The sequence below is a fragment of the Vipera ursinii genome, assembly GCF_947247035.1.
Source record: "Vipera ursinii genome assembly, chromosome: 1".
NCBI lineage: Eukaryota > Metazoa > Chordata > Lepidosauria > Squamata > Viperidae > Vipera > Vipera ursinii.
Window position 1 is genome coordinate 198705669 of NC_139512.1, and position 24839 is coordinate 198730507.

At 41.2% G+C, this 24839-nt stretch overlaps 1 protein-coding gene across 1 annotated transcript in view; it reads right to left on the minus strand.

Moving 5' to 3' along the window:
- PCSK2 (proprotein convertase subtilisin/kexin type 2) overlaps positions 1–24839 on the minus strand; it is a 128220-nt gene that overhangs the window by 83302 nt on the left and 20079 nt on the right. The window contains exon 2 of the mRNA XM_083369589.1: positions 15841–15945. Coding sequence (XP_083225715.1) covers positions 15841–15945 — 105 coding nt within the window. The remainder of the gene's footprint in view (positions 1–15840; positions 15946–24839) is intronic.

Consider the following 24839-nt stretch of genomic DNA (forward strand, 5'->3'; position numbering starts at 1 on the left):
CACTCCATTCCCATTTCTCCTCTCCTCTCTTTTCTGTTTTTCATGTTTACCTTTTGTTTGTGTTTTAAAAATAAATTGTGGCCGGAAAATTAATGCACAAGCTATATATCAGCTCTAAGGCCAAAATATCCCTTTCTTCCATTTCAGGGGTACTTTAAGAAAAATTGTTTGGCTTCCAGTCTAGAGGACTGAAAACAGCTATGGATGCTAAAGGCATACAATAGAGCTATGATGATATCCCAGGTTGCATGGCTTTATTCTGCAAATGACACAAATAATGCAGTGTATCACAGCTACAACTGCTGCAAATTGCAATATTGGATCATTTGTACAATAGTCTCATGATGCTAGCAATGTCACTTGGTCCCTTGTTTCCTATAAAGGCTCATGCCTGACACATCATTCAAACGGTCTTGTTTTGCTTTCTCTGACATTGGCAGGCCCTCCCGTTATCATTCTGAAGAGCTTCCCAAGGGTAGAACTCCTACTCCATGCATGGTGAGAGGAAACATCAGGATCCTACGGGCTGTTCCTAGAGCTCTTGGATATTATATTTTAGTGTTTAGAAACGTCCAATCTGATTCTTTCCTCAAAAGCTTTCCCCCAAAAGAAATGGAAGAGATGAATATGAAAAACCAAGTCGTTGCAAAAACACGAATGTTCTGGGAGTGCATGGCAGCCTGTGGCTTGGAGGAACATAAAATTGCATTCTTGTTAAGAAACCTCCTTGGCCACCTGTGTTCCTCAGGGTATTTTGTTTTCATTTTCTTTAGCTCCATTGCTGGGACAGAAACATAAGCTGATAGTTAGCTTTTTATTTCCAATAATGGTTTTCATTTGCAATAACAGGGTTAGAATCATCTCCTCCTGTCTCTCCCATTTAGCAAAGTTGTATTACTGAGTATTATCCAGGCTGCGGTCCCATTGCTTCTCACTCACTACAGTACTGTGAGAGTGTGCATCTTCCATTCTCATTGGTTTTCCATCTCAGCTTCAGCTTTGTGGGTGGTGTTTTCCTTAAGAACATATTGTAAAGCAGATTAGGAACAGAATGCTCCTGTGAATATTTTGTATACGTGCATATATTCATGAAATTTATTCACCCGTCTATCTAAATGGATTCTAGGCAGTTTCTTATTATTTATTTCAAGCTTTTGTCTTCCTTAACTTCATGTAATAGAAACATACAGACAAAAGATTAAAAAAGGCCACCTCTCAGTAGCTGCCGATCCAATAAAGATATAGCTATATTTTCTCAAGCTTAGTCTGATTTCAGTCTGCTTTGAAAATTCATTACAAAAAGTAAAAGTGGGATCATCTGAAGTTGATTTTGAAGGTTTTCATTTGAGCTGAAACTGTATGTTCTCATTAGCCAGGAAGTAAGAATCAAATGAATTCAAACTAGGGCTTTGCTAAACATCAGCTTAACATTTTCGATACACTGAACTTTGGATGATTTCAAATTATAAGAAGTACAGAGAACAGCTTTGAAGGGCAGAGGGAAGATTCATTGCCAAGGTAGCCATCGAATAAATAAGGCTTGAGGAAGTAGCTTAGGAAAATCCTTCAGATAGCAGTAGCAGCAATACCCATTCCAGTTCACATGAAATTGAAAGAGGGAGGAAGAAAAGTACATTCAGACATGGAAGATTCTGTTTTTTTAGCTATTCTAATCAAAGTAACTTTAGGTCTACACAGTGTCTGTTACTTTATCTGGTCAAACTTATAGAGCTGATGTAAATCTTACAAATCTAGACTACCATTAGAAGTTGCTTTGGGCAAATGATTGGGGAGAGGGGTTACAAGACAAGGAAGGAATAATAAATACTATCATTTGCATTTTTACTTTTATTGGAAGATCATTCCTGAATTTTGTGTCTTAAGTATAATCATATTGGTTATTGTGTAATTGGAAACGGAGAGTGCCACTCACTACAGCAAACATTTTTTTTAGACAAACATGGATGTGATGTGTGAGGATAAAGGAAGATAGCTTTTGCCAAGAGAATTCAGTAGCTAAAACAGTTCATGGAAAATAAACCATATTTTCTCTGTGTGATATCATCCGCAACAGCTAAAAAAAAGTCCTTTGCTCATGAGCCTTACAAAATGGTGGACTTCCGGTGGCTGCGCGGCGCCGGAGACAGCCTTCCCGGGCTGCCCGCGGCTCAGCTGTGTGTTTTTTCGCCCGAAACAGCGCCGATCAGCTGTTCGGGTGAATTTGAAGCCCCCTCCTCGGGAGAAGAGAAGGGGGTGAGGCCCCAGGTAGGGGTAGAGTTCTCCGGGGCCGCCTGAGCTTGGAGCTTGGGCGGCTGAAGGATTGAACTCCCCCGAAGCCTGGGTTGCTCCCAGCTGGCCGGCGTCTCTGCTCCGGATTTCTTGGAGCAGAGCCAGGCGTCTGCGACCACCCCTGCCTGAGGAAAGGACTATGGATTAAAAGGAGCAGGCAGAGCGGTACAAGAGGAAAAGGTGAAGAGGATTATTTTATTTTACTCTCGAGCTTGATGGATTTTTTAAACTTTAAGTGAAAGTGCGTCACAATTGAAAGTGAAAGATGGCGGCTAAACCTCCCCCTAAAACTCTTCGGAGTGGTGGATCTTCTCCGGTGCAACAATCATCATTACAGGCGTTGCACCCTCCTGATGTATTGACACCGAAGGACTTACGAGATGCTCTGGATAAACATGCCCAGGTACTTTTGGAATCAATCAATCAATCAATGGGTGATAAATTTGCACAGATGGAGGAGAAATTGGAGAAACTGGAGGAGAGAATAGAAGAGAGGATGGAACAGAAGTTCAGCGTGATGAAGGTAGACATTTTGTCTTCAGTGCATAAAGTGGCGGAATGTGTGGATGATTTGGATGAAAAAGTGGATGACTTGACTCAAAAGAATGCCATATTAGAAGCAAAAGTACGGGAGAATGAAGATTTAAGAGACAAAATGGAAAGGGAATTAAGTCTTGCTCAATATTACCAGATGCAGTTTGCTGTTAGAATCAGAGGCTTAAAAGAGAATATTAAGGAAGATTTAAAGCAGCTGGTTTCTGAGGCTCTCGAAGTGGTATTGAATCAGCCAGCATCTGAAATAAGAGATAAAGTGGCTGGACAGACCACTCCAGACAGCAGGTAACCTTAACACGTTTATTAGAACAGAGCAACAAGTAATAGGAACACATGGCTATTTATAGTCTGGTGCCGGTCGAACAGTCCAATCACTACCCGGTCTTCTTCCCGCTTCTTTTCTCCTCCAATCAGCTTTGCGGTTCATTGACAGTTCGGATCCTCGTGTGGCGGCTTGTGTTGTTTTGACAGCCGAGAGCTGTCAACTCGTGCGCATGTGCGAGTCCGGAGTTTTGACAGCTGTCAAAACTCCCTCGTGTTCCGCTGTCAACGTTTTACCTCACGTACCGTTTGTTAATTGTTCAACCTTTATGAACCATTGACGTTAACAAATTAACTGCCCCCCCGTAACTGTATTCTGTATACATATAATACACCCCTTACCCATCCCTTGGTTGGTTCCCACCCCCATGAGTTTGTTTGTTACTTCCTCCCCATTCGTAGTCCTGCAAATATGTGGGTGCTTTTCGTAATCGGCCGGATCGTCGTAGTGAAGCCTCATTTCTGGGTTCTGGTTCGTCTTGTGGTTGATGTGGCCCTGCTTCGTCGGCAGGTGGAATACTTGGTATGAAGGGAGGTAAAAGGGGTTGTTGTGGTGGTGGTGGGGGTGTAATTTGTGGCTTGCGGATACGTAGTTGGTCGACGTGTCGGCGTAACTGGCCTTGTGAGTCTGAATGAATTAAGTATGAGACGGGGCCGGTTTGTTTTATTATAACCCCCTCAATCCATTTTTGGTTGCTGGTGTAATTACGTGCCCAGATGGTTTGGCCTGGAGAGAAGGTTCGTGGTAGTAGTGTTGGGGGTTCTTGGTGGTTAGATGTTCTATCAGGGTGCAGACGGTCTAATCTTGTTATTAGCCTCCTGCCCCATCGAAGCTCCGCAGGCGATTTCCCGGTGGTGGTGCCCGGCGTGGTGTGTTGGGCTAGGAGAAATTGACTAAGCCGCTGGTGCCAGTTTCCTTTTATGAACTTATTAAGTGCTTCTTTAGTGGACCTTACCATAATTTCTGCCATCCCATTCGACGATGGGTGGAATGGCGCTGACGTCACCAGCCTAATACAGTTCCTCGAAGCGAACATCTGAAATTCACGAGAAGTGAATTGTGGCCCATTATCAGAAACTATGACGTCTGGCAGGCCATGTGTTGCGAAAACTTTTCTAAGTGCTTGAATAGTGGAGTATGATGTAATTTTACTTAAGGGAATCACTTCTAGCCATTTGGAAAAACTGTCAACTATTATTAAGAAATTCTGTCCTCGTATCGGTCCCGCAAAATCTAGGTGGATGCGGGACCAAGGATTTTTTGTCGTTTCCCATTTATGAACTGGGGCCTGGGGTGGTTCACTTCTCGTTAGTTGGCAAGTATAACATCCCCCTACGTGTTGTTCTATATCTTTGTCAATCCCAGGCCACCATACATAACTCCTGGCCAGAAGCTTCATTTTGACCATCCCTGGGTGTCCTTCATGAAGGGTTCTTAATGTTTGTTGTATGTTTGAATGTGGTATCACCACCCTGTTTCCCCATAATAAACAGCCTAAGTGTGAGGTTAGTTCTAATTGTTTGGGAAAAAATGGACGGAACCTTTCCTCTGGGCACTTGTGAGGCCATCCTGTTGTGACCCATCGCAGGACTCTGCTGAGCGTGTAGTCCTTAACGGAGTTGTCAGCAATGATTTTTGCTGTTAGGGGGCATTCTGGTAGTTCATTGATAGCCAGTATGCGACCTGCGGGGGCTGGGTCTGGGTCGAAACGCTGTATTGGAAGTCTGCTTAAACAGTCTGCATGTCCAAGTTCCCTGCCTGGCTTGTATATCAGTTTGTAAGAGTATGCTGATAAGAAGGTTGACCAGCGCAGGATTCTAGGGGATAATATTTGGGGAGTTGTTTTATTCCAGGTAAAGATGCCTAATAGGGGTTTGTGGTCTGTGAAGATAGTGAAAGGTCTGCCATACAAATAGTCGTGAAATTTTTTAACTCCGGCCACGATGGCCAGAGCCTCCCTATCGATTTGGGCGTAATTTCTTTCAGTTTTAGTAAGTGTACGGGAATAGAATGCGATGGGTCTTTGAGTGTCATCCTGGTCTAGGTGACTTAAGACGGCTCCTATTCCATATGGAGATGCATCGCACGCGATGCAGACAGGGGCGTCCTCTTTGAATAAGGTGACAGTGGAGCTTTTGCAAATAATGTTTTTTAGTGACTGGAAACTATTCTCGTGTACTTTTGACCAGGACCAGGGGCTGCCCTTGTCTAATAATCTATGAAGCGGTTCAGCAATTGTAGCCTTGTGGGGCAGGAAGGCGTGATAAAAATTTAATAGTCCTAAAAACGCCTGAAGTTCTTGTTTGTTTTTTGGGCTGGGGGCTGCTTGGATAGCTTTTAGTTTGTCATTGGTAGGGTGGATGCCCTGGGCATCGATTTTATACCCGAGGAATTCCGTAGACGGAACTCCTATGGAGCACTTTTCTCTCTTTAGTTTAAATCCGGCCGTTCTGAACCGGTCTAAAACAGCTGACAGCCTGTCAGCTAAAATGGCTTCTGTTTCTCCGGCGATGAGTACGTCGTCGAAGTAAGGGGAAACTCCTGGGATTCCTTTTAAAGTTTTTTCCATGATACTTTGAAATATGCCTGGGGCTGCCGAAATGCCAAATTGTAGTCTTGTCACTTTAAATGCACCGCGGTGTGTGACAATCGTCTGGGCGACCGCAGTGTCATCTGTCACAGGCAACTGCAAATACGCCTGCGTGAGGTCTAATTTCGCAAAAATGGCGCCTGAGCGAATAGAAGCTAGGACATCTCTTACTGCTGGAATGGGGTAAGAATGGGCATTAAGCGCTAAGTTCACGGTCCCTTTATAGTCAGCGCATATTCTGATTTGTCCATTAGGTTTTACTGGTGTTACGATGGGGGTTTCCCAGCTGCCCCCTTCCGTAGGTACTAAGACCCCCAGCTTGACGAGGCGTTCCAATTCATCCTCAATTTTTTGTTTGAGGGCGAAGGGAACCCTCCTGGCCCTAATTTTGACAGGTTGTATGGCGGGGTTTAAGTTAAGGTTGATGGGCGGACCTGTATATTTGCCTAAGAACCGTCAAATACGTCTGCATACTTTCTGCAGACGGCCTCGAGGTTTGACGTTTGTACCGCGTTAACGCCAGTAATGGCGATTCCTAAGGGGTTAAACCAATTTAACCCTATCAGATTAGTGCGGTTTCCACTGGTGACTATTACTTCTAGGGGTCCCTTGAATTTTTTGTACTCCACCCAGACCTTAGCTTTACCCTTGAGCTGAATTGGAGTTTTCTGGTAGTCTGCCAATTGAACCTGAGGAGGTTCTAACGGTATTATTTTTTTACTGTTCCGGCAGACTTCCCTAAATGTCTTAAATGAGATTAGTGTTACAGCTGAGCCTGAATCCACCTCCATATCACAAGGGACCCCTTGCAGCCTAGTTTTAATTTTTACCTTAGGGCTCAGATTGTGCACCCTGTCGATTGCCTCTATTAACACTTCTGGCATTTTACCCTTACTGGCTCGGTAGGAGATCGTACCTGGGGTGGTAGCCTCAACTTCATGCAGATTGTCACGGGGGCGGCTTCGGCAGACGGGTTTGATGTGGCCCGTCTTGCCACAGTTGTGGCATTTAGCGCTCTTAAACCGGCAATTGGCCCGGGCATGGTTGCCCCCACAACTGGCACAGGCGTTGCGTTGTCCACTTGGCGCGAAGTTTCTTGGCATGGGCCGGACGTTGGTGTCACTGCGCCTGTTTTGCCTTCTTTCCATACGGCGTTGTATGGCATCCGTGTCGGTCAAGTCTATGGATTCTTCGTTGCTGAAAGATGCTTCGTCCTGGTGGACGCTGCTCTGTGGTTCCGTCACTGTTCGGTTGAGGGACTTCTTATGGTTGTCCTCGTATGCCAAAATCTCCCGTGAGACCTGGGCAAGCGTCATCTCAGGTTTTGACGTGAGTTTCTTTCTGAGGCGTTCGTCTCTCAGGCCGATGACCACCTGGTCCCGGATCCGCTCTTCTAAATCAGGAAAGTTGCAGCTTCGGGCGGCGTGCCGGACTCCTGCGATGAAGTCGTTCGCAGCTTCATCCGGCCGCTGTCTTCGCTGGGCGAACTGTACTCGCCAGTACAGTTCCGAGCGAGCCGGCATGTAGTGTTTGCTAAGCCGGTCGATGAGTTCAGCATATGGGACCTCGGTAATCGGTACGGGGCTGAATAGCCCGACAGCAGCATCATAGACGGGTGGCCCGCTGATGTAGAGAAGGGCTGCTGCTTTGGCTCTGTCATCCGTGATCTTGCTGACGAGGAGAAACCCCTCGACCTGCCCCAGGTGCGATTCCCATCGCTCGGGGTGGTGAGTGTCGAATTCTCTCACTCGTCCGAAATTAGCCATGCTGTCAAAGTTCGGTGGCCCGCTTCACTGTGGAAGTTAAAACTTCCAGTGACTAGCTCAGTTGGCCGGGACTGCCTTCCTGGCCGTGACTTCAGCTCGTGAAGCGGATCCCACCCTCGTCGCCAGTAAAGTGGCTGGACAGACCACTCCAGACAGCAGGTAACCTTAACACGTTTATTAGAACAGAGCAACAAGTAATAGGAACACATGGCTATTTATAGTCTGGTGCCGGTCGAACAGTCCAATCACTACCCGGTCTTCTTCCCGCTTCTTTTCTCCTCCAATCAGCTTTGCGGTTCGTTGACAGTTCGGATCCTCGTGTGGCGGCTTGTGTTGTTTTGACAGCCGAGAGCTGTCAACTCGTGCGCATGTGCGAGTCCGGAGTTTTGACAGCTGTCAAAACTCCCTCGTGTTCCGCTGTCAACGTTTTACCTCACGTACCGTTTGTTAATTGTTCAACCTTTATGAACCATTGACGTTAACAAATTAACTGCCCCCCCGTAACTGTATTCTGTATACATATAATACAAGAGAAGCTATGGATAAAGTGTTCCGTGTGAATTCATGGATTGCTAGACAGAGAAAGCTACCTAGAGATGTGGTGGTCTACTTTGCAAAAAGAGAAATTAGAGATGAAGTTATACAAGCTGCCTATAATGCTAAAGTTGTGATTGCTGATCAAGAAGTCTTGGTTTTAAAAGAAATCCCTCCAAAGATTTTAAGGAAAAGGAAAGACTTCACATTTCTTGTGCAAGAGCTTAAGCAACGAGATATAAGGTTCAGATGGGAGATTCCAGATGGGTTGATGGTGATGTATGAAGGCAAAAGGTACCGGCTGATTACTGTGAAGCAAGCGCGTGATTTCTATAATAACGTTTTAAAAGCAACCCCATTAACACTTCTGGAAGCTGCAAAGGGATCTGGAGAAGGAGAACATCAAGAGGTTGAAGTAGAGGAAAACGGTGCTGGAGGAGATCAAGCTATAACTTCTTTGGATGATCCTAGAGAGCAAAGGGTAACGCGTGCTGCTTTAAAACGAGCAAAGAAAATAAAAGAACAAGACCAGCAAAAGTCTTCGGAATCTTCACAACGTACTCATAGCCAAGCAGTGGGAGGAGCACGGCCTAAAGAAGATAGTCCTATCACAGCAGTGCTTCAAGAGCTTTGGGAGGATATGCATGGCAACTAAATTTTTGACTTGGAACGTTAATGGACTAAATTCACCACAGAAGAGAAAGAAAGTTTTTCAATATTTAAAACAATTCAAGATAGATGTTATATGTTTGCAAGAAACGCATATTAGGGCTATGGACCAAAAGCTTTTATTGAACTCAAGACTGGGTACGCATTTTGTTGCCTCTGCAATGAATAAGAAAAATGGAGTGGTTGTTTATATTAAAAGTGCCATAACAGCGGACTTAATTGAAGCAGACAAGCATGGAAGATACGTACTGATAGACTTGTTGCTAGAAGGCAAAAAGACGCTTTTAGTTGGACTGTATGCCCCTAATCAACAACAACAACAGGCTGACTTTTTTAGTTTACTTCATACAAAGGTTACCCAGTTGGATTATAAATCTTTTATTTTTATGGGGGACTGGAATGGTGTTTTGGATGTACAGATGGATAAGGCTGGAGCTTTTAAGCGCATTCCAAGTCATGCTAGACTGCCTAAATCTTTTTTTGAAATGAAGGATGACTTGGAACTGCGAGATATTTGGCGTGAGAGACACTTGCAGGAAAAGGATTATACTTTTTATTCTGATAGACATCAATCTTTTTCGAGGATTGATTTTATTTTGGTGACTAATGACTTTTTTTTGAGGACTAAAAAGGTGAAGATTTGTGCAAGAACTATCTCTGATCATAGTCCAGTTTGGTTAGAGATTGATAAGGAGAAAAGAGACAGGCGCTCGTGGCGCGTAAATGAGAATTTGTTTAGAAATCAGAGAAATGTGGAAGAATGCAAACAGCGGATGAAGGATTTTTTTGAAACTAATATGAACAAAGGTACCTCTATGGATATGGTGTGGGATGCTAGCAAGGCCTACATGAGAGGGGTGTTGATATATATGAATAATAAACATAGACGTGCTGTGGAAGCTAGGAGGAAAGAACTGGAGAATGAAATAAAGGAAAAAGAAAAGGCTTTGATTTTGAACTCAGAGGATGTGAAGACTAAGGAGGCTATTAAATTGTTAAGAGGACAATTTGATAAATTAATGGCTGACCAAGTGGCAACCAATCTGCGGTTTGCCAGGCATAATACTTTTTGCAACGCTAATAAACCAGGTAGATGGTTAGCTTATAGATTGAGGAAAAAACAAAGGGCTTCTAATATAGACAAGATTGAGCATAAAGGAAGGGTTGTGTTTCAACAGGACCTTATCAAGGACGCTTTTGTGGATTTTTATTCTAAATTATATGCTAAGGAGAAAATTAATGAAAAAGACATTGATATATATTTGGAGAATGCTAGCATCCCGGTTCTTACGCAAGTACAAAAAGAAGGGATTAATCAATTGATTACAGAAGAAGAAATTTTTACAGCAATTAAGGAATTGAAGGTGGATAAAGCACCAGGTACGGATGGTTTGACTGCGGCCTATTACAAAAATCTACAGATAGAGATGATAAAACCGTTAAAGGAACTGTTCCAGACAATCCAGAGGGGGGGGAAAGGTGCCACCGTCTTGGAGAACAGCTTTTATTTCCTTGATTCCGAAGGAAGACCAAGATGCTACTCAAGTTAAAAATTACAGACCGATATCGCTTTTAAATACAGATTACAAGATATTTGTTAAGGTTTTGGCTAATAGACTGATGAGGGTTCTGCAACAGGTGATTCATGGGGACCAAACGGGGTTTATTAGTGGTAGGCAAATGAAAAATAATGTGAGGCATATAGTTGATGTGTTAGAGTTTTTGGAAAGGAACAAGCAGATCTCTGCGGCGCTAATTTTCTTAGATGCTGAAAAAGCTTTTGATCAATTGAATTGGCAATTTTTGTTGAAAGTTTTAGACAAAATGGATTTTGGGGAAAAATTTTTGCAACCGATTAGGGCATTATATCAAAAACAAACTGCCCGAATTATAGTTAATAATAGCTTGACAGAAGCATGTAATATTGAGAAGGGCACAAGGCAAGGGTGTCCGTTATCGCCCTTGTTATTTGTGTTAACATTACAGATATTATTGGTTAAAATACGGAATTCAAAAAAAATTAAGGGGATACAAATTAGAGATCAGGATTATAGATTGAGAGCATTCGCAGATGATCTGGTTGTTACAGTGACCCAGCCAGAGAACTCTGTTGTGGACCTGATGGAGATAATAACACAATATGGGAAGGTTTCTGGATTTAAAGTTAATACACAGAAAACCAAAATTTTGGTCAGAAATATGACAGTTTTGCAAAAGGCTCTTTTAGAAGGACTAACTGGATTTGAGATTGTTAAAAGGGTTAAATATTTGGGGGTGTTTTTGTCGCCCTCTAATACAAAGTTATATAAAAATAATTATGAAAAACTATGGGGGAAAATTCAAAAGGAATTGGAGAATTGGGAAAAATTGCAATTGTCTTTGTTGGGACGGATTGCAGCAGTGAAAATGAATGTCCTGCCTAAATTTTTATTTCTATTTCAAATGATACCAATTCTTAAGAAAGATTCTAATTTGGAGGAATGGCAGCGAGGTATCAATAAATTTGTGTGGGCAGGGAAAAAGCCACGAGTTAAACTTAATATTATGCAGGATACTCGTGAGAGAGGTGGGCTTAAAATGCCCAATTTTAAACTATATTATGAAGCTGCTGCATTAGTAGGAATAAGTGATTGGATTAATTTGACACAAGAGAGATTATTAAATCTTGAGGGCCATGATTTGTTGTTTGGCTGGCATGCATATTTGTTGTATGACAAGAAGGTAGATAATGTGTTTAGAGTGCATATTTTAAGACAGGCATTGCTGAGAGTTTGGAAGAAGTACAGACATAAGTTAGATTGCAAGATACCACTGTGGGCAATTCCAAAACACGCAATAGAAAATATACATGCTGGTTTCAAACATGATGTGACTACGTACAAGGAGATCCTAAGTTTGGAAAGAAATGTCTGGTGTTTGAAATCATATAGCCTCTTGCGAGAAGGGAAGGTTGTTCAAAACTGGTTTCAATATACTCAGTTACGGGCCAGGTGGAAAGAAGATCAGAAAAATGGTTTTACAATGACTGATGAAAATTTGATAAAGCAAATTAGAAACCAGGGACCAGCACATATTAAACGGATATATCTTGCGTTGATAGAGATTGATTCAGAAACAGAACTTGTTAAGGATTGTATGATAAAATGGGCCCAAAACATCCAGGAAGTTATTACAATGGACACGTGGGAAAAGATTTGGGTGAGGAACGTAAAATTTACACAAGCTCAAAATCTAAGAGAGAATTTTTACAAAATGTTTTATAGATGGCATTTAGATCCTAAAAAGCTCGCAAGTATGTATCCGAATTATCAGCCTAAATGTTGGAGGTGCGGTGATGAAGATGCAACATATTTTCATATATGGTGGACATGTAAAAAGGTTAAGGCCTTTTGGATAAAAGTTTGGTGGAACATGCAGAAGATTTTTAAACAGAGGATAAAGTTTTGTCCGCAACTTTTTTTGTTGGGAATAATTACAGATGCTACAGTTGTGGACACTAAGTTGATGTTGAATTTAATTACGGCAGCAAGACTCTTGATAGGTCAGTATTGGAAGAAAGAGGAATTGCCGTCTATAGAAGAGTGGACTTTAAAGGTTTCCGACCTGGCAGAGATGGCGAAGATTTCGGCCTATTTGAAAGATCACTCGCAAGAACGCTATATTATGGAATGGAGAAAATGGATTGAGTTTATCCAGAATAAGTATAGGGTTAAGAAGTTTTATGTAGCATTTGAATAAGTCTTCTTTCTTTTTTCTTCTTTTTTTCTTTTAGTTTTTTATATATATATATATTTAATATTACTAAGGTTTGTTTTATCCTATATAAGCTAGAGAGTGATGGATTTTAGAGTTTATAGTTGTTAGTATATGATTGTTTATGATTGGTTTTTTTATATATACCTTGTATTTAGCTCTGGGAAGTCGGGGGGGGAGAGGGGGAGGGGGGAGAGGTAGGGGGGAGGGTGAAGGGAGGGGGAGGGGGGGTTTTAAAGAAAAATTGTATGTTAAAACTTTTCAATAAAAAAAAATGGAGATGGATTACTGCCATTTAAGGTAAATGGCACCAAAACTATTTCAAAAGATAACCAGGGAGGGAGGAAGCGGAAAATGCATGCAAGAAGAAAAACTGCCTGGCTTCCGGTTCCTGTTTTCCAGCGGAGCAGTCAGAAGATTTGGAATGCCAAACTCTTCAGCTGAAATTTCTTTTTGTTGGGGACTCTAAGGGGCCAGAACTCACCCTGAAGGGTGGGAATGAAGGAAGGAAATCCCAGGGACTTAGGAGAGATGGCAGTCTCTCTGAACGGTCCAGGAGAAGCCTCCCAGAAACCAATAGAAGAAAAGGCTGGCTAACTCCATGTCCAGTCACAGCTGAAAATAATGGAAGTCATAAGCTTTTAAACTAAGCGGATTTTAAACAGCATGCTTGAATCTGGGTAAGAATATTGATTTTCTCTATCCTACCTATTTTCCTGAAGAAGAAAGTCCCAAAATATCCAGGGGGGGGAAAGGAGGGGGATTCTACTCCCTTCTTTTGGTTACCCAAAGCTGCGAAACTTACCCTTTAGAGAGAGAAAAAAAGACTAGAAAGACCTGAAAAATGAGCAAACACTGACACCTACTGGTGGGTGAGGATTTTTTTTCTGTGACCCTCAAATGCAGCTGTGTAAACAAAGTGAGAGTAACAAATCTGAAGCAATGAATACTTTACAAAAGGAAACATATGATAAGTGGCAACAATTTCAAAGGACAATGATTTTAAACCACAAAGAAATACAGAAGAACCTTGAGAGTATGAATCAACTTATCTCCAAATTAATTTCACTCCAAGAAATTTCCCAGGAAAATACAGTAGAGATGACTGAACATAATTCTGAGGAGAGAGACTTAAAGATGAAACTATATAAAATAAAAAAAAAATCCTGATTTAATTCAAATGGGAAATATTTTAACGCGTCCAAGCAACTTTGAAGATAAGGAAAAAAAATGAGAAAAAAATACTTTACAGGGAAACGAATGATGCAGCAAAACATACTGATTAAGAAAGGCAGTGGCCAGAGAAAAAAGATTAAAATGGAAATCAAGAAAATAGATGATGGGACTTACCAGAAAGAATACATAAAAAAGAAACATTTGTTTGAATATGGCTAAAAATGGAAAAACTTTGGAATATATAACTCTTAGAGAGATTTTTTTGTTAAATAATACAATAAGAAACATTTGTTTGAATATGGCTAAAGAAATGGAAAAAGTTTGGAATACATTACTCTTAGAGGGATGATTTATATATATATATAATAAATACAATATGTTTTTTTTCTTTTTCCTTTCTGTAAAAAAAATGTTGAAATTATTTAAACAAAGCAAACGTTTTAGTTATTTAAATGTGATGATAAGAAAAGCATAAAAAACATTTTTTGAATGAGAGTTAAGGGATTAGATATTAGATCTACCGAATGGAACGCTTAAAGTTTAAATAGATTAAATACATTCTCAGCTATAGTAAAAAAGAATAAGAAATTAAGGGAATAAATATGTATTAAATTAAAAGGGATACATATCTTCAGTCGTATGTTTTTTTTGTATCTCAGTGCTTTTTTCTTTGTGTTCTTTTTTCTTTCTTCTTTCTTCTTTTTTTCCTCTTTTTTTGTCTCTCTCCTCTTTTCTTTTCTCTTTCTACTTTTTTACTTATTGATTAAGAAATATAAAAGTATGCGAGGGCTTATATGGAAAAAATAGAATTAAATCCACCAATGTAAAAGTAGTTAATTGTTGAGAAAATTGTCACTAGTAAGAATATTTAGAATTTGGGGGGAGAAATAAGCTGAAATAAGCACGGTAACAGGATTTATGATAAGGCAACTAAAATAACAAATAGGATTATTGGAAAAACTATATACTTAATTGTTGTTTATCAAAATAATGAGAATTGTTTTAATCTAATGTTTTGCAAAGAAAGATACTTTGGGGAAAGGGGAAATCAACTGAAATTAACATATGGAATATAGATTATAGAAATCAATTGTTAAAGATTGTCTTATAAATGTTACCCAGACAACATACTGTTTACAAATTACTGAATGACTTATGTTATGTTAAAAAATACCAATAAAATATATACAACTAAAAAAAAGAAAGAAAGAAAAACTGCCCATTTTTGTTTGAAAGTGCAACTTCCCTCCCCAGGAGAAGAAAAACTGGATGTCTGTAGCCCACTATAAACAGGCAAAACTATCACTCAACCAGAGAATGGGACTGTAATGCTAGAGGGACAGCTTGTGGCTATCACTGTGTAACATCATCCTACTTCTTCGATTATTAGTGGCTTAATATAATAGCATATCTCAATTAGGTCATATAATCAAATCATATTGAAAGATTTATTTTAGGGCAGTATTTTGAATTCATTGCCCAAAAGTCACTTTAGAACACACAGGGACACAATGGTGGAATCTGGAACTCCTTAAAGCAGCCATGCCTTCTTGCAGTCCTGATCAAAGAAGAGGTTGCTTTAAATAATTGCAGACAGATGTATGTTTGCATGCTTAGAGACACTGAAGCAACTTTTTGGAGCTGAGTCTGAATATTTGCATAGCTGTATTATGGAGGCACAAAACCAAGAGGAATAAGAAATCGCAGACAGAACAGGATATTTCCTATTTCTGATGATATAGCTAACATGTAAGAACCCAGCAATGTTTAGGGATTCAAAATGCCCTGCTCTTTTTTATATGCATGCAATGTGTGCAGTTGGCCTTAAAAAAAAGGCAGAGGGCTTTGATTGCTCAGTTGTTCTCGTCAACTGGAAACCAAGTGGGAGGAAACAATGCTGAGTAACATAAGTTCTGGATTTGACCAAAGGTCTCTTCAACCCAGCATCCTGTTTCCACAGCATTCAATCAAATGCCTTTTTAGAAACCTTAGAATAGGCCACAAAGCCAAAATCCTTTCCAATTTTGTCTTCCAGCAATTAAAACTGAGTGGTTTCCTACTTCAGTCTTGGAGGCAGTATGCAGTCATCATGCTGAGTCATCACTTATTTTTTTCCTTTTAAAGTCAATCAGGTTGGAAGTATAACTTTTACAATAGTAAGAATGATGGCATTAAAGATCACTTACCTTGGGATTGTTCTGTAAATGAAGATGGTGCAGAAGACTTCTCCGCCTTCGACTTTTGGCTAAACCATTATGGAAAAAGTGGTAGCCATCCTCCATAAAGGGAAGCTAATTTTTTTTAAAAAAAAATGACATTGAAATCATTAGCCATATTGAATAAATTACAGTATATTTTCTATTCATGTAGCTAAACTTGCAATCATTAAAAGCATCTGACATTACCTTAGATACAAGAAAAGAAGAAATTTTTAAAAAATGTTGGCAAGCTTACTTTTACAAAAAAAATGAAAAATTATGAAAAAATGAATGTTGTAAATTTACCAAAAAGTATAGTTCAAAATGCAAAATATCTATAACTCTACAGACGTGCATTGTTAGGGCAACAAAGTAGTTTGCACCTGTATAAAATAGATAATCATGTGTTAAAGTGGAACTAATTTCTTCATGACTTCATGGCCATGTCAATATAATTTTTCAGGAATACTTTGTCATTGCCTTCTTCCAGATTTTTTTTAAAAAGCTTTCCAAGTTACCCCACAGCCTTGGAATTTCTGGTAGTTTCCTATCCCATTCCTAACCAGGTTAAATTCTATTTAGCTCTTTTAGGGATCACCTAAGGTTAGCTTGATATTGTCATCTCCGTCTCCATAGTAAACCATTTCATAATTGGCATATTTTGCTCATGATCTAAAAGTAGAAGGGGAAAATAAGGGTAAGCAAGGAATAATGGTCCATAAAATTGCACACACTTTACAGTCATATTAAAGACTAGTCAGACAACTGTTGAAATTATACTGCAAATGCAAGTAGAAAAATAGGGAGCACTCCGGTGGGAAGGTAACAGCGTTCCGTGCACCTTTGGCATCTAGTCATGCCGGCCACATGACCACGGAGACGTCCTCGGACAAGCGCTGGCTCTTTGGCTTTGAAACGGAGATGAGCACCAGCCCCTAGAGTCGGAAACGACTAGCACACATGTGCGGGGGAACCTTTACCTTTACCTTTAGTAGGACTTTATATAGCAGTATTCCTCAGCACTAGAAGGCACTAATTTGGGGAAAGCTTCCACATAGTCATGTTGGTTTAAATGGCTCTCTGGAGACCAAAAAAGAAATCCTTAGTGAAGAGCAAAGGGTCAGAAGATCACATCTACCATGTCATCATTCCATCGTGAATTATCCTCTAGATCAGGGGTGTCAAACTCAATTTCATTGAGGGCCGCATCAGCATTGCGGTTGCCCTCAAGGGGCCGGGTGGGTATGGCCAGGGTGGGCGTGGCCTACTGGGTGGGCGTGGCTAAAGTGTGTATGGCCTACTGGGTGGGCATGGCCAGCTCTACATCGTTCACATCAAGGGTGCCTATGGGGGCCTGGGCAGGAGTGGGACAGATCTGAGGGTCTCTGGCAGACGGAGGGTCTCTGGGCCAGGGCCAAGGCAGTGGGGGCCGTTCCCTCACTGTTTCCAGGATGGCTTCGTGGGCCACATGAAACCACTTCGCGGGCCGGATCCAGCCCCCGGGCCTTGTGTTTGACATGTCTGCTCTAGATGGCATCATTTGTATCATCTGCATAAAAAATCTTACAATGCATGTGATGTCATTTGGCTTTCTTCACCCACTGTGAGACACAGATGGTAGACAGGTGACTCTTTTCTAGCCCAACATTTTCTATCCATTTCTGTCCATCTAGTAGCTCTGCTTCCAGAATGCCATGTTGGAGGGCTGATGTGCATTCCTGCATGCAAGCATTGTCATGAGCCAGTTGAACATCTGGACTTATTCAGGAATGGCACATGTTAGATCATTATCCATGGATAGCAAGGCTTCTTCTTATTGTATTACTGTTGCTTGTAAGATCAGTCCATTAGTTAGCAACTACTGCTACTTTCTATAATTGAACTTGAAATGGCTGCTACTAAGTGGAACCCTTGGACAATCCTTTCAGCCATGAGCTGCCATTGTAGATGGATGCTTCCTTACTGGTTGCTTTGGAAAAGGGCACCAGGGAAGGGTGAAATAAATCTGTATCACTTCTATTTCTCCCACCCAGTGACTTGTTTAAAAGATATTTTGTACAGGGAGACAGAGAGGAGAGAGGATCTAGGCTGATAAATTTGGGAAGTTACTACATTAGAAAGATAAATCAATGAATTTGTCTTGAGAAACTGCAGCAGAGAAAATCAGTACAAAATAACAGAATAAGAATGAGGTTTGGTAGATTGCATAAAGATGGGGATGGAGGGGAATAGAGAAACAGATGAATTATAAACAATAAAATAACTTTATTGAAAAGCACTGGCTTCCTAAAAGAAATGAATATTTAAAGCAACTGCAACTGGCACCCATGGTTTAAATGAAATAGGATGATGTGAAGCATGAGAAAGTGAACAAATAGGAGAAATCCAGAGGTGGGACCAGCCTCAGTCTAAGCTGTTCTAAGTTTCCTAGCTCAGGACAGAGAATATGGGCGATATCCATATTCTCCCTTTTATTAGAATAATTGGAGGTTTCCTTTCTTATATATCTAAATCATTTTGAATGTCAGGTTTGAATGAACCTTAATTTATAAGTCCCATAGCGTGTATATATATATATATATATATATATATATATATATATATATATATATATATATATATATATATATATATATATACATACATATATATATATATATACATACATATATATATATATATATATATATATATATATATATATATATATATATGTGTGTGTGTGTGTGTGTGTGTGTGTGTGTGTGTGTGTGTGTGTGTTAAATATTTGACAAATATAGCCTCCCTAAAAAATTCTTTATTAGCAATTTGTATAATTTACATATATATGTGTGTTTGTGTGTGTGTATTGTAACCATTATATAGACTGTAAATGTTATCAGTCCCACAGTATTTATGTAGACCAGACATGTGCAACCCATGGCCAAAGCTGCACGTGGTCATGGACAGCTAGTAATGCAGCCTCACAAGATAATAAAAATATGAAAAATAAAGGAGTTTGTTATAAAATATGTACTATCATTAATGGATATAAATATGCAACCCAAGACAATTCCTCTTCACTCATTGTGGCCCAGGCAAGCCAAAAGGTTGGACAATTATGATATAGACTATAAATGTGTTGCAGATAAATCTTCCTATACTATTGGTGGTTTATATATTCCTCTACTATGTCTGTTAAAAAGGAATTATATGTGAATCTTGGGAGGTATCTCATGTTTTACAGCTCCAATAGAGCAAGGTCTGCAGGATTTTAGTCTATAAAATTTGATGCCAGCTGCCTCCTCTCGCCCAATCTCACCCTCTCTAAACTTTGACTCCCAAAATACCAAGCTGCATGACTTTTGGACAAACAAGCAAGAATTCACAGGCTAACTTTAGTATAGTGGGTTGGGCATATGTTTGAGAAAGTACTTTACTTTATTTTCCCAGAAGGCAACTAGGATTCTCTCAGATCTGCCTCTATTCAAAAATCTACATTTGGGTGCAAACATAGATATAATAGTGTCATAAGCCCCAAATTATCTCCTTCTAAAAGCACCAATCCCAGGCAGAGCATCACTGGAATTTCTACGCTTTGAAGAAATAGTGTTATTCGTGATATTTCTCATAATTACAAATGTATTAATCAGTTATTTTGCTGTGTTAACTGGAAAGTTTTATTTATCCTTGGAATATACCAGATGTTCAAGTCAATGAAAGGAGATCCTGTAAGATATTCCCCTGAAAAACTGTCTACAGGCAGAGAGGTTTAGCCTGTATTTAGCCTGTATTTATGCTACATTTGTTTGTCTCTTTATTAATTTGTGTGGCCGCCATCTCAGTTTCATGACTCTGGGCAACTAAGAATTTAAGAACAGAACCAAAACAAAATTAGGTCAGGCTTTGCATTTTTTTGTGTGAACAAGACAAATGTCCGATGAACAAATCTTTTCTAAAGCTAGTCTCTCTTGACATTTCAAAGAGTAAAAGCTGGGTTGTTGGACCCACACTGTTGACGCACATCTTTTAGATAGGTGGACAAGGTTGAGAGAGAAAGCATGTGTATTCTTCCACGAGACTGCTCTGACAGAACAGTTTCATCTGTGCTGAACACCTTGATGCACATTCTTATTCAGAATAATTCACAACTGCCTACCTTAGCTGCTCCTCTCCACTTTTATCAGTGTTATTCTGCAATCTTCTTTCAAATCATGACAATAAAAAGGACAGTGACCTACTTGGGCTACCTCCTAATGAAATGCTCCTGATCTTTTTTATACAATGAGAAATGTGGGAGGCAGGGATTAATGCGGTTGTACTGTACGGTGCGAAAGGATTAGTTTTAAAAAAATACATTGGCACGTGTCCTTTTTGGTACCTCTGAAAAGCCACAGGGGTCTTTCCAATGTTTCCATTCTTTATCGAGTCCCTCCAGTTATCACAACACCAATGCAAGACTGCCTTTGACATTGTCAGCCATTGTTCTATAACTGGCTGCTTTCTTTATATAATTATCATTTTAGACCAGGGGTCCTCAAACTTGGCCACTTTGTGGACTTCAACTCCCAGAATTCTCCAGCCAGCCAGTGGCCAAGTTTGAGGACCCCTGGTCTAGACTTTGTTTCATGTCATGCTTGGTTCTATATCATAAGAGGAAGAGGGTATCTATATCCCTTAAACAGGATAATACTTCATGCCTCAATTGTAGTCACGCTTATCCAAGAAAGCTTATGCAGTATCTGCAATACAGTTGATGCCCTTTAAGATACCAGAAGACTCTATTATGTGTTTCCACAAACTATTATGATGCTGAGTCTCTGAAAAGTGTTAAATATCTTGGGATTTAAACTAGAAGTGTTTAAAAATCTGTCTTTAGTGATGTGTTAAATCCAACAAACAGGCTTAATTGAATAATGTGAACAGGCATTTAAAAAAAAAAAAAAGCTCAAACAGATCTATGGCCAGTCAACATACTGCACTGCTTAATCAGGCAATTAGCTCTTACTATTGATTTCTGCCTAGCTGGTTAAAATCTAGTATGGTTGCATGTGTTTTAATTAATTAATTAATTATCTTTGATTCAGTTTTATTGCACTTTAGGTGTCATTACATTGCAACATTCTACCTTTATGAATGCAAAGCCTTGGAGAAAAATTGGGAAGGCACTTAATGTATAGCTTAATCCACGGGTCGGCAACCCGCGGCTCCAGAGCCGCATGTGGCTCTTTCAGCCGTGTCCTGCAGCTCCCAGTCCTCTGCCATGTGCAGTCCCCTCCCCCCAAAAAAGTTCAACCAATCAATTCAAACTTCTCACGAAAAACAAAAATCTCACGAATTGATTGATTGAACTTCCTTGGTTTGTGGGAGTGCTCACAAACATCTTTTCTTCTTCGGACTGCACGTGGTGGCAGCAGAAGAAGAGACGGAGGACTGCTGGAAAGAAGGTGTGTGGGTCAGTCAGATGGGGTGTAGGGGGGGACGCGGAGGCTGATTGAACGCGCGGGTGAGGCAGAGGTGCTGCTCGGGGCCGGAGAGGAGGCCGGGCAGATTTCCTCCACCTTGCCAGGCAAACGGAGGCTTATCAAACATGCACGCGAGGGAAGGGTGCTGCTCAGGGCCAGAGGGGAGGCCGGGCAGATTTTCCCCGCCTTGCCAGGCAAATGGAGCCATGGCTCTTTTCAGCAGGCAGAAGCAACCCCAATCCCACTCTCCTCTTCCTCCTCCTCCCCTTGGAAGAGCTGCGGGGCTCAGGAGCCTCCCCCAATGGCCTCCCCACCCATGAGGGAAGAGATGCAGCAACTGGATTGACGGCGCCTCCTCCTCCTCCTCCAAAGTTGCACCTCCTGGCTCCGAGGGATGGAGGCAAGCTGAGAAACCGAGCTCCGCTTTGCCTGATGCTTACTTTTGCTTTCCAAAGGCTGGTTGGGCTTTCGGCAGGTTTTGCCTGCAATTAAGACAGGGTGAGGTTTTTTGGCTCAGGGGAGGCTGGGGGCAGGGGGAGCTGCTTGTGGGGGCACGTGTCTGCTCACATAAGTGCGAATGTGTTTCTTTTCCATGGAAGCTGCTTTGCTGAAGGTTATATCTTCTTTCTTTCCTTCCTTCCTTTTTTTCCACGTTCTTCCACACCCTCCATGTTTTTCGCCTCTCTGCTTTGTTCTCCCTCTGGGGGTGGAGGGAGAAAGACGCATTCTCCAACCGGCTCTTCCTTCCCCTTCTCTGGGCTGGGCTGCAATCTCGCCCGCTGCTTCTCCACCTCCTCCTGCCTCCTCCCCCCCCTTGCAGAAAAAAAGGAGAAGGCAGGCGATGGGGCAGGGGTTTCTCTTCCTTGCCCAATTCCAGTGTTTGCAAGAGAGGCAGAAGTGATCGCCCTTTTGCAAGCAGAAAATCTTGCAGGTCTCCTCGCGAGGAAGGAAACCCCAGATACGGGCAGGCCAGGAGAAGTGTGTGTGTGTGTGGGGGGGGAATCCCCGGCTACAATTCCCGTGCAAGATTCCCCTGCCCCACCACCTGCCTTCTCCTTTTTTTCTGCAAGGGGGGGAGGAGGAAGGAGGAGGCGGAGAAGCAGTGGGCGAGATTGCAGCCCAGCCCAGAGAAGGGGAAGGAAGAGCCGGTTGGAGAATGCGTCTTTCTCCCTCCACCCCCAGAGGGAGAAGCCCCTCTTGCCTGCCTGCTCAAAGCTGCCAGCCACGCAACAGCTTAAGCCTTGGTGGAGCAGTGGGCTAATGCCTCCTTAAGGAACACCAGCTGCCTGCAATTAGTGCAGGTTCGAGTCCCACCAGGCTCAAGGTTGACTCAGCCTTCCATCCTTCCGAGGTAGGTAAAATGAGGACCCAGATTGTTGGGGGCAATTAAGCTGACTTTGTAATAATGCCGCTTGGGGGGTGTGTGTGAAAGCCCTAACAAGCAGGCATATACATAGAATGAAGGCTACTGCTAAGCACATTGATCTGTGCTTAGATTGTAAGCCGCCCTGAGTCTTCGGAGAAGGGCGGGATATAAATGGGATTAAAATAAATAAAAAATAAATAAAAATAAAACACGCCCAGCCGCAGCGTGTCAAGCAGCAACTGTTTTCTTTCTTTCTCTTTATTTTTTCCTTCCTTCCTTCCCATATTCTTCCTGCCTTCTTCCTTTCTTGTCTTCCTTCCTTCCCTCCCTCCTTCTTTCTCTCTCTCTTTCTCTCTCAGTAAGCAAACAATCAGTGCTCTGACTGGCTGCTCCGCACTTCCTCCTCCTCCTCCCCCCGCCCAAATAAACTGAATGCAAAAATCTCACAAAAACCTCCAAATCCCGCAGCAGGCTGAAATAGGCAAGCCCGAGCAGCAGCCTCAGAAGATTTGCTGCAGCAGCTCTTTCTCCCCATTGGCCTTCTCCTCTGTTCCCTCAGAGCAGTCTTTTCTGAGGGGAGGAGAAGCCAGCACGGCGGAGCCGTCCCTACCAGAGCTGGACAGGGGGCAGGGCCGGTGTATGTCTCGCCTTAGGTAAGCTCCACTTTAATCAAACCCTGTTCTGTGCATGCGCATGCACGTTCACATGCGCACGTTCATTTTGCGGCTCCCAGTTTGTTTGTTTTTTGTGAGGGAACTAGTTCCAAGTGGCTCTTTCATCGATTCAGGTTGCCGACCCCTGGCTTAATCTCTTAAATTGTAATATTATTTTTTACTTATTTTTCCTTTCTTCATATGTTGCCAATTGACCAGACTCTCCGGGAGCTGGGCAGTGTACAAATTTAAAAATAAATTGCTCACAGATATGTAGCATAAATGAATACATGGATAAATATCATGGAGTCATATTAAAAAAAAATGTATTGCCCTGGCAATAGTGTAGTATCACAACTTTTTAAATTATATTAAACTGAAAACTATACCCAGGTAGACTGCAGCTACTAAGGAATAGTCCGCATCAGATTATTAGAGATCATCAGACCAATTAGCTAATGAACAGGAAAGGGGGGAAAAAAGAAATCCAATCAGGAGCATTCATGAGGGAGGGTAAAATAAATTCAATTAGGTGATGAGAAAGGTGGAATTGAAGTCCCCATCCCTTTTCTACATGTGTCAAGTGTGTGCGCCACACATTGAAAACGGGCAGGGCTTAAGTCGCAAAGTTGCAGCTACTATCTTGATTTTTTTATATATATACTTTCTCCAGGTGGACACTTTCTGAATCCAATGTCTTGTTTCCACTCTAAAATAGCTAAGCTGACCATATTTTCAAACAGACCAAAAGCCAGGCTCAGTTCTTTGTGCAAAGAAAACTAGAAAAGGCAGGCTTTGCCCGTTCTTTCAAAATTGCTTCACTTTCTGTCTACAGATTTTACACAAAGGGAGGGCACAGGTTGAGCTATCTGGCCAACCTTTCTCCCACTTGATTTGCAAATGGTTTGGCACAGTCTTTCTTGGCAAGCAAATGGTTCAAATAGTCTGATCCCGTTTACAGCTTGAAAAATGTTCCTGAAGATCAACCCAAAGATTCATGAAGAATGATTTGAAAGTCTAAATTGTTCCAGTTTCAGTGGCATTGATTATTCTTTCTTAAGGAAGGCAGCCATTAAAATCTAATTAAAATGCGCACTTTAGAAATTGGTGGTTAATGGCTCAATTAGTTATGTCAATCAAACAGGAACTGTTTATCTCAAGTTTTAGATTTTTCAGGGCTGATTTACACCAAAATCCTGAAAGGCAATTTGAAGTGAATGACGCTTTATGATACATTTTAATTACTCATAAAAAGCCAAAACACATGGAGGCTTATTCAGAAGTGAAGACATTCACACACACACACACACACACACACACATATATATGTTAAATGCTTGTTAACTATTTAGATGGGACAAATCTTTATTTCCTGTTTCAGCCTAACTGAAGGCCATCGACAGGCAGTAGTCACAACAGTGACAGCTCATATTTGTGTAATTTTTTTAGATTGCTAACAAAGAATTAAAGGGTGACTAATATATATATATATATATATATATATATATATATATATATATATAT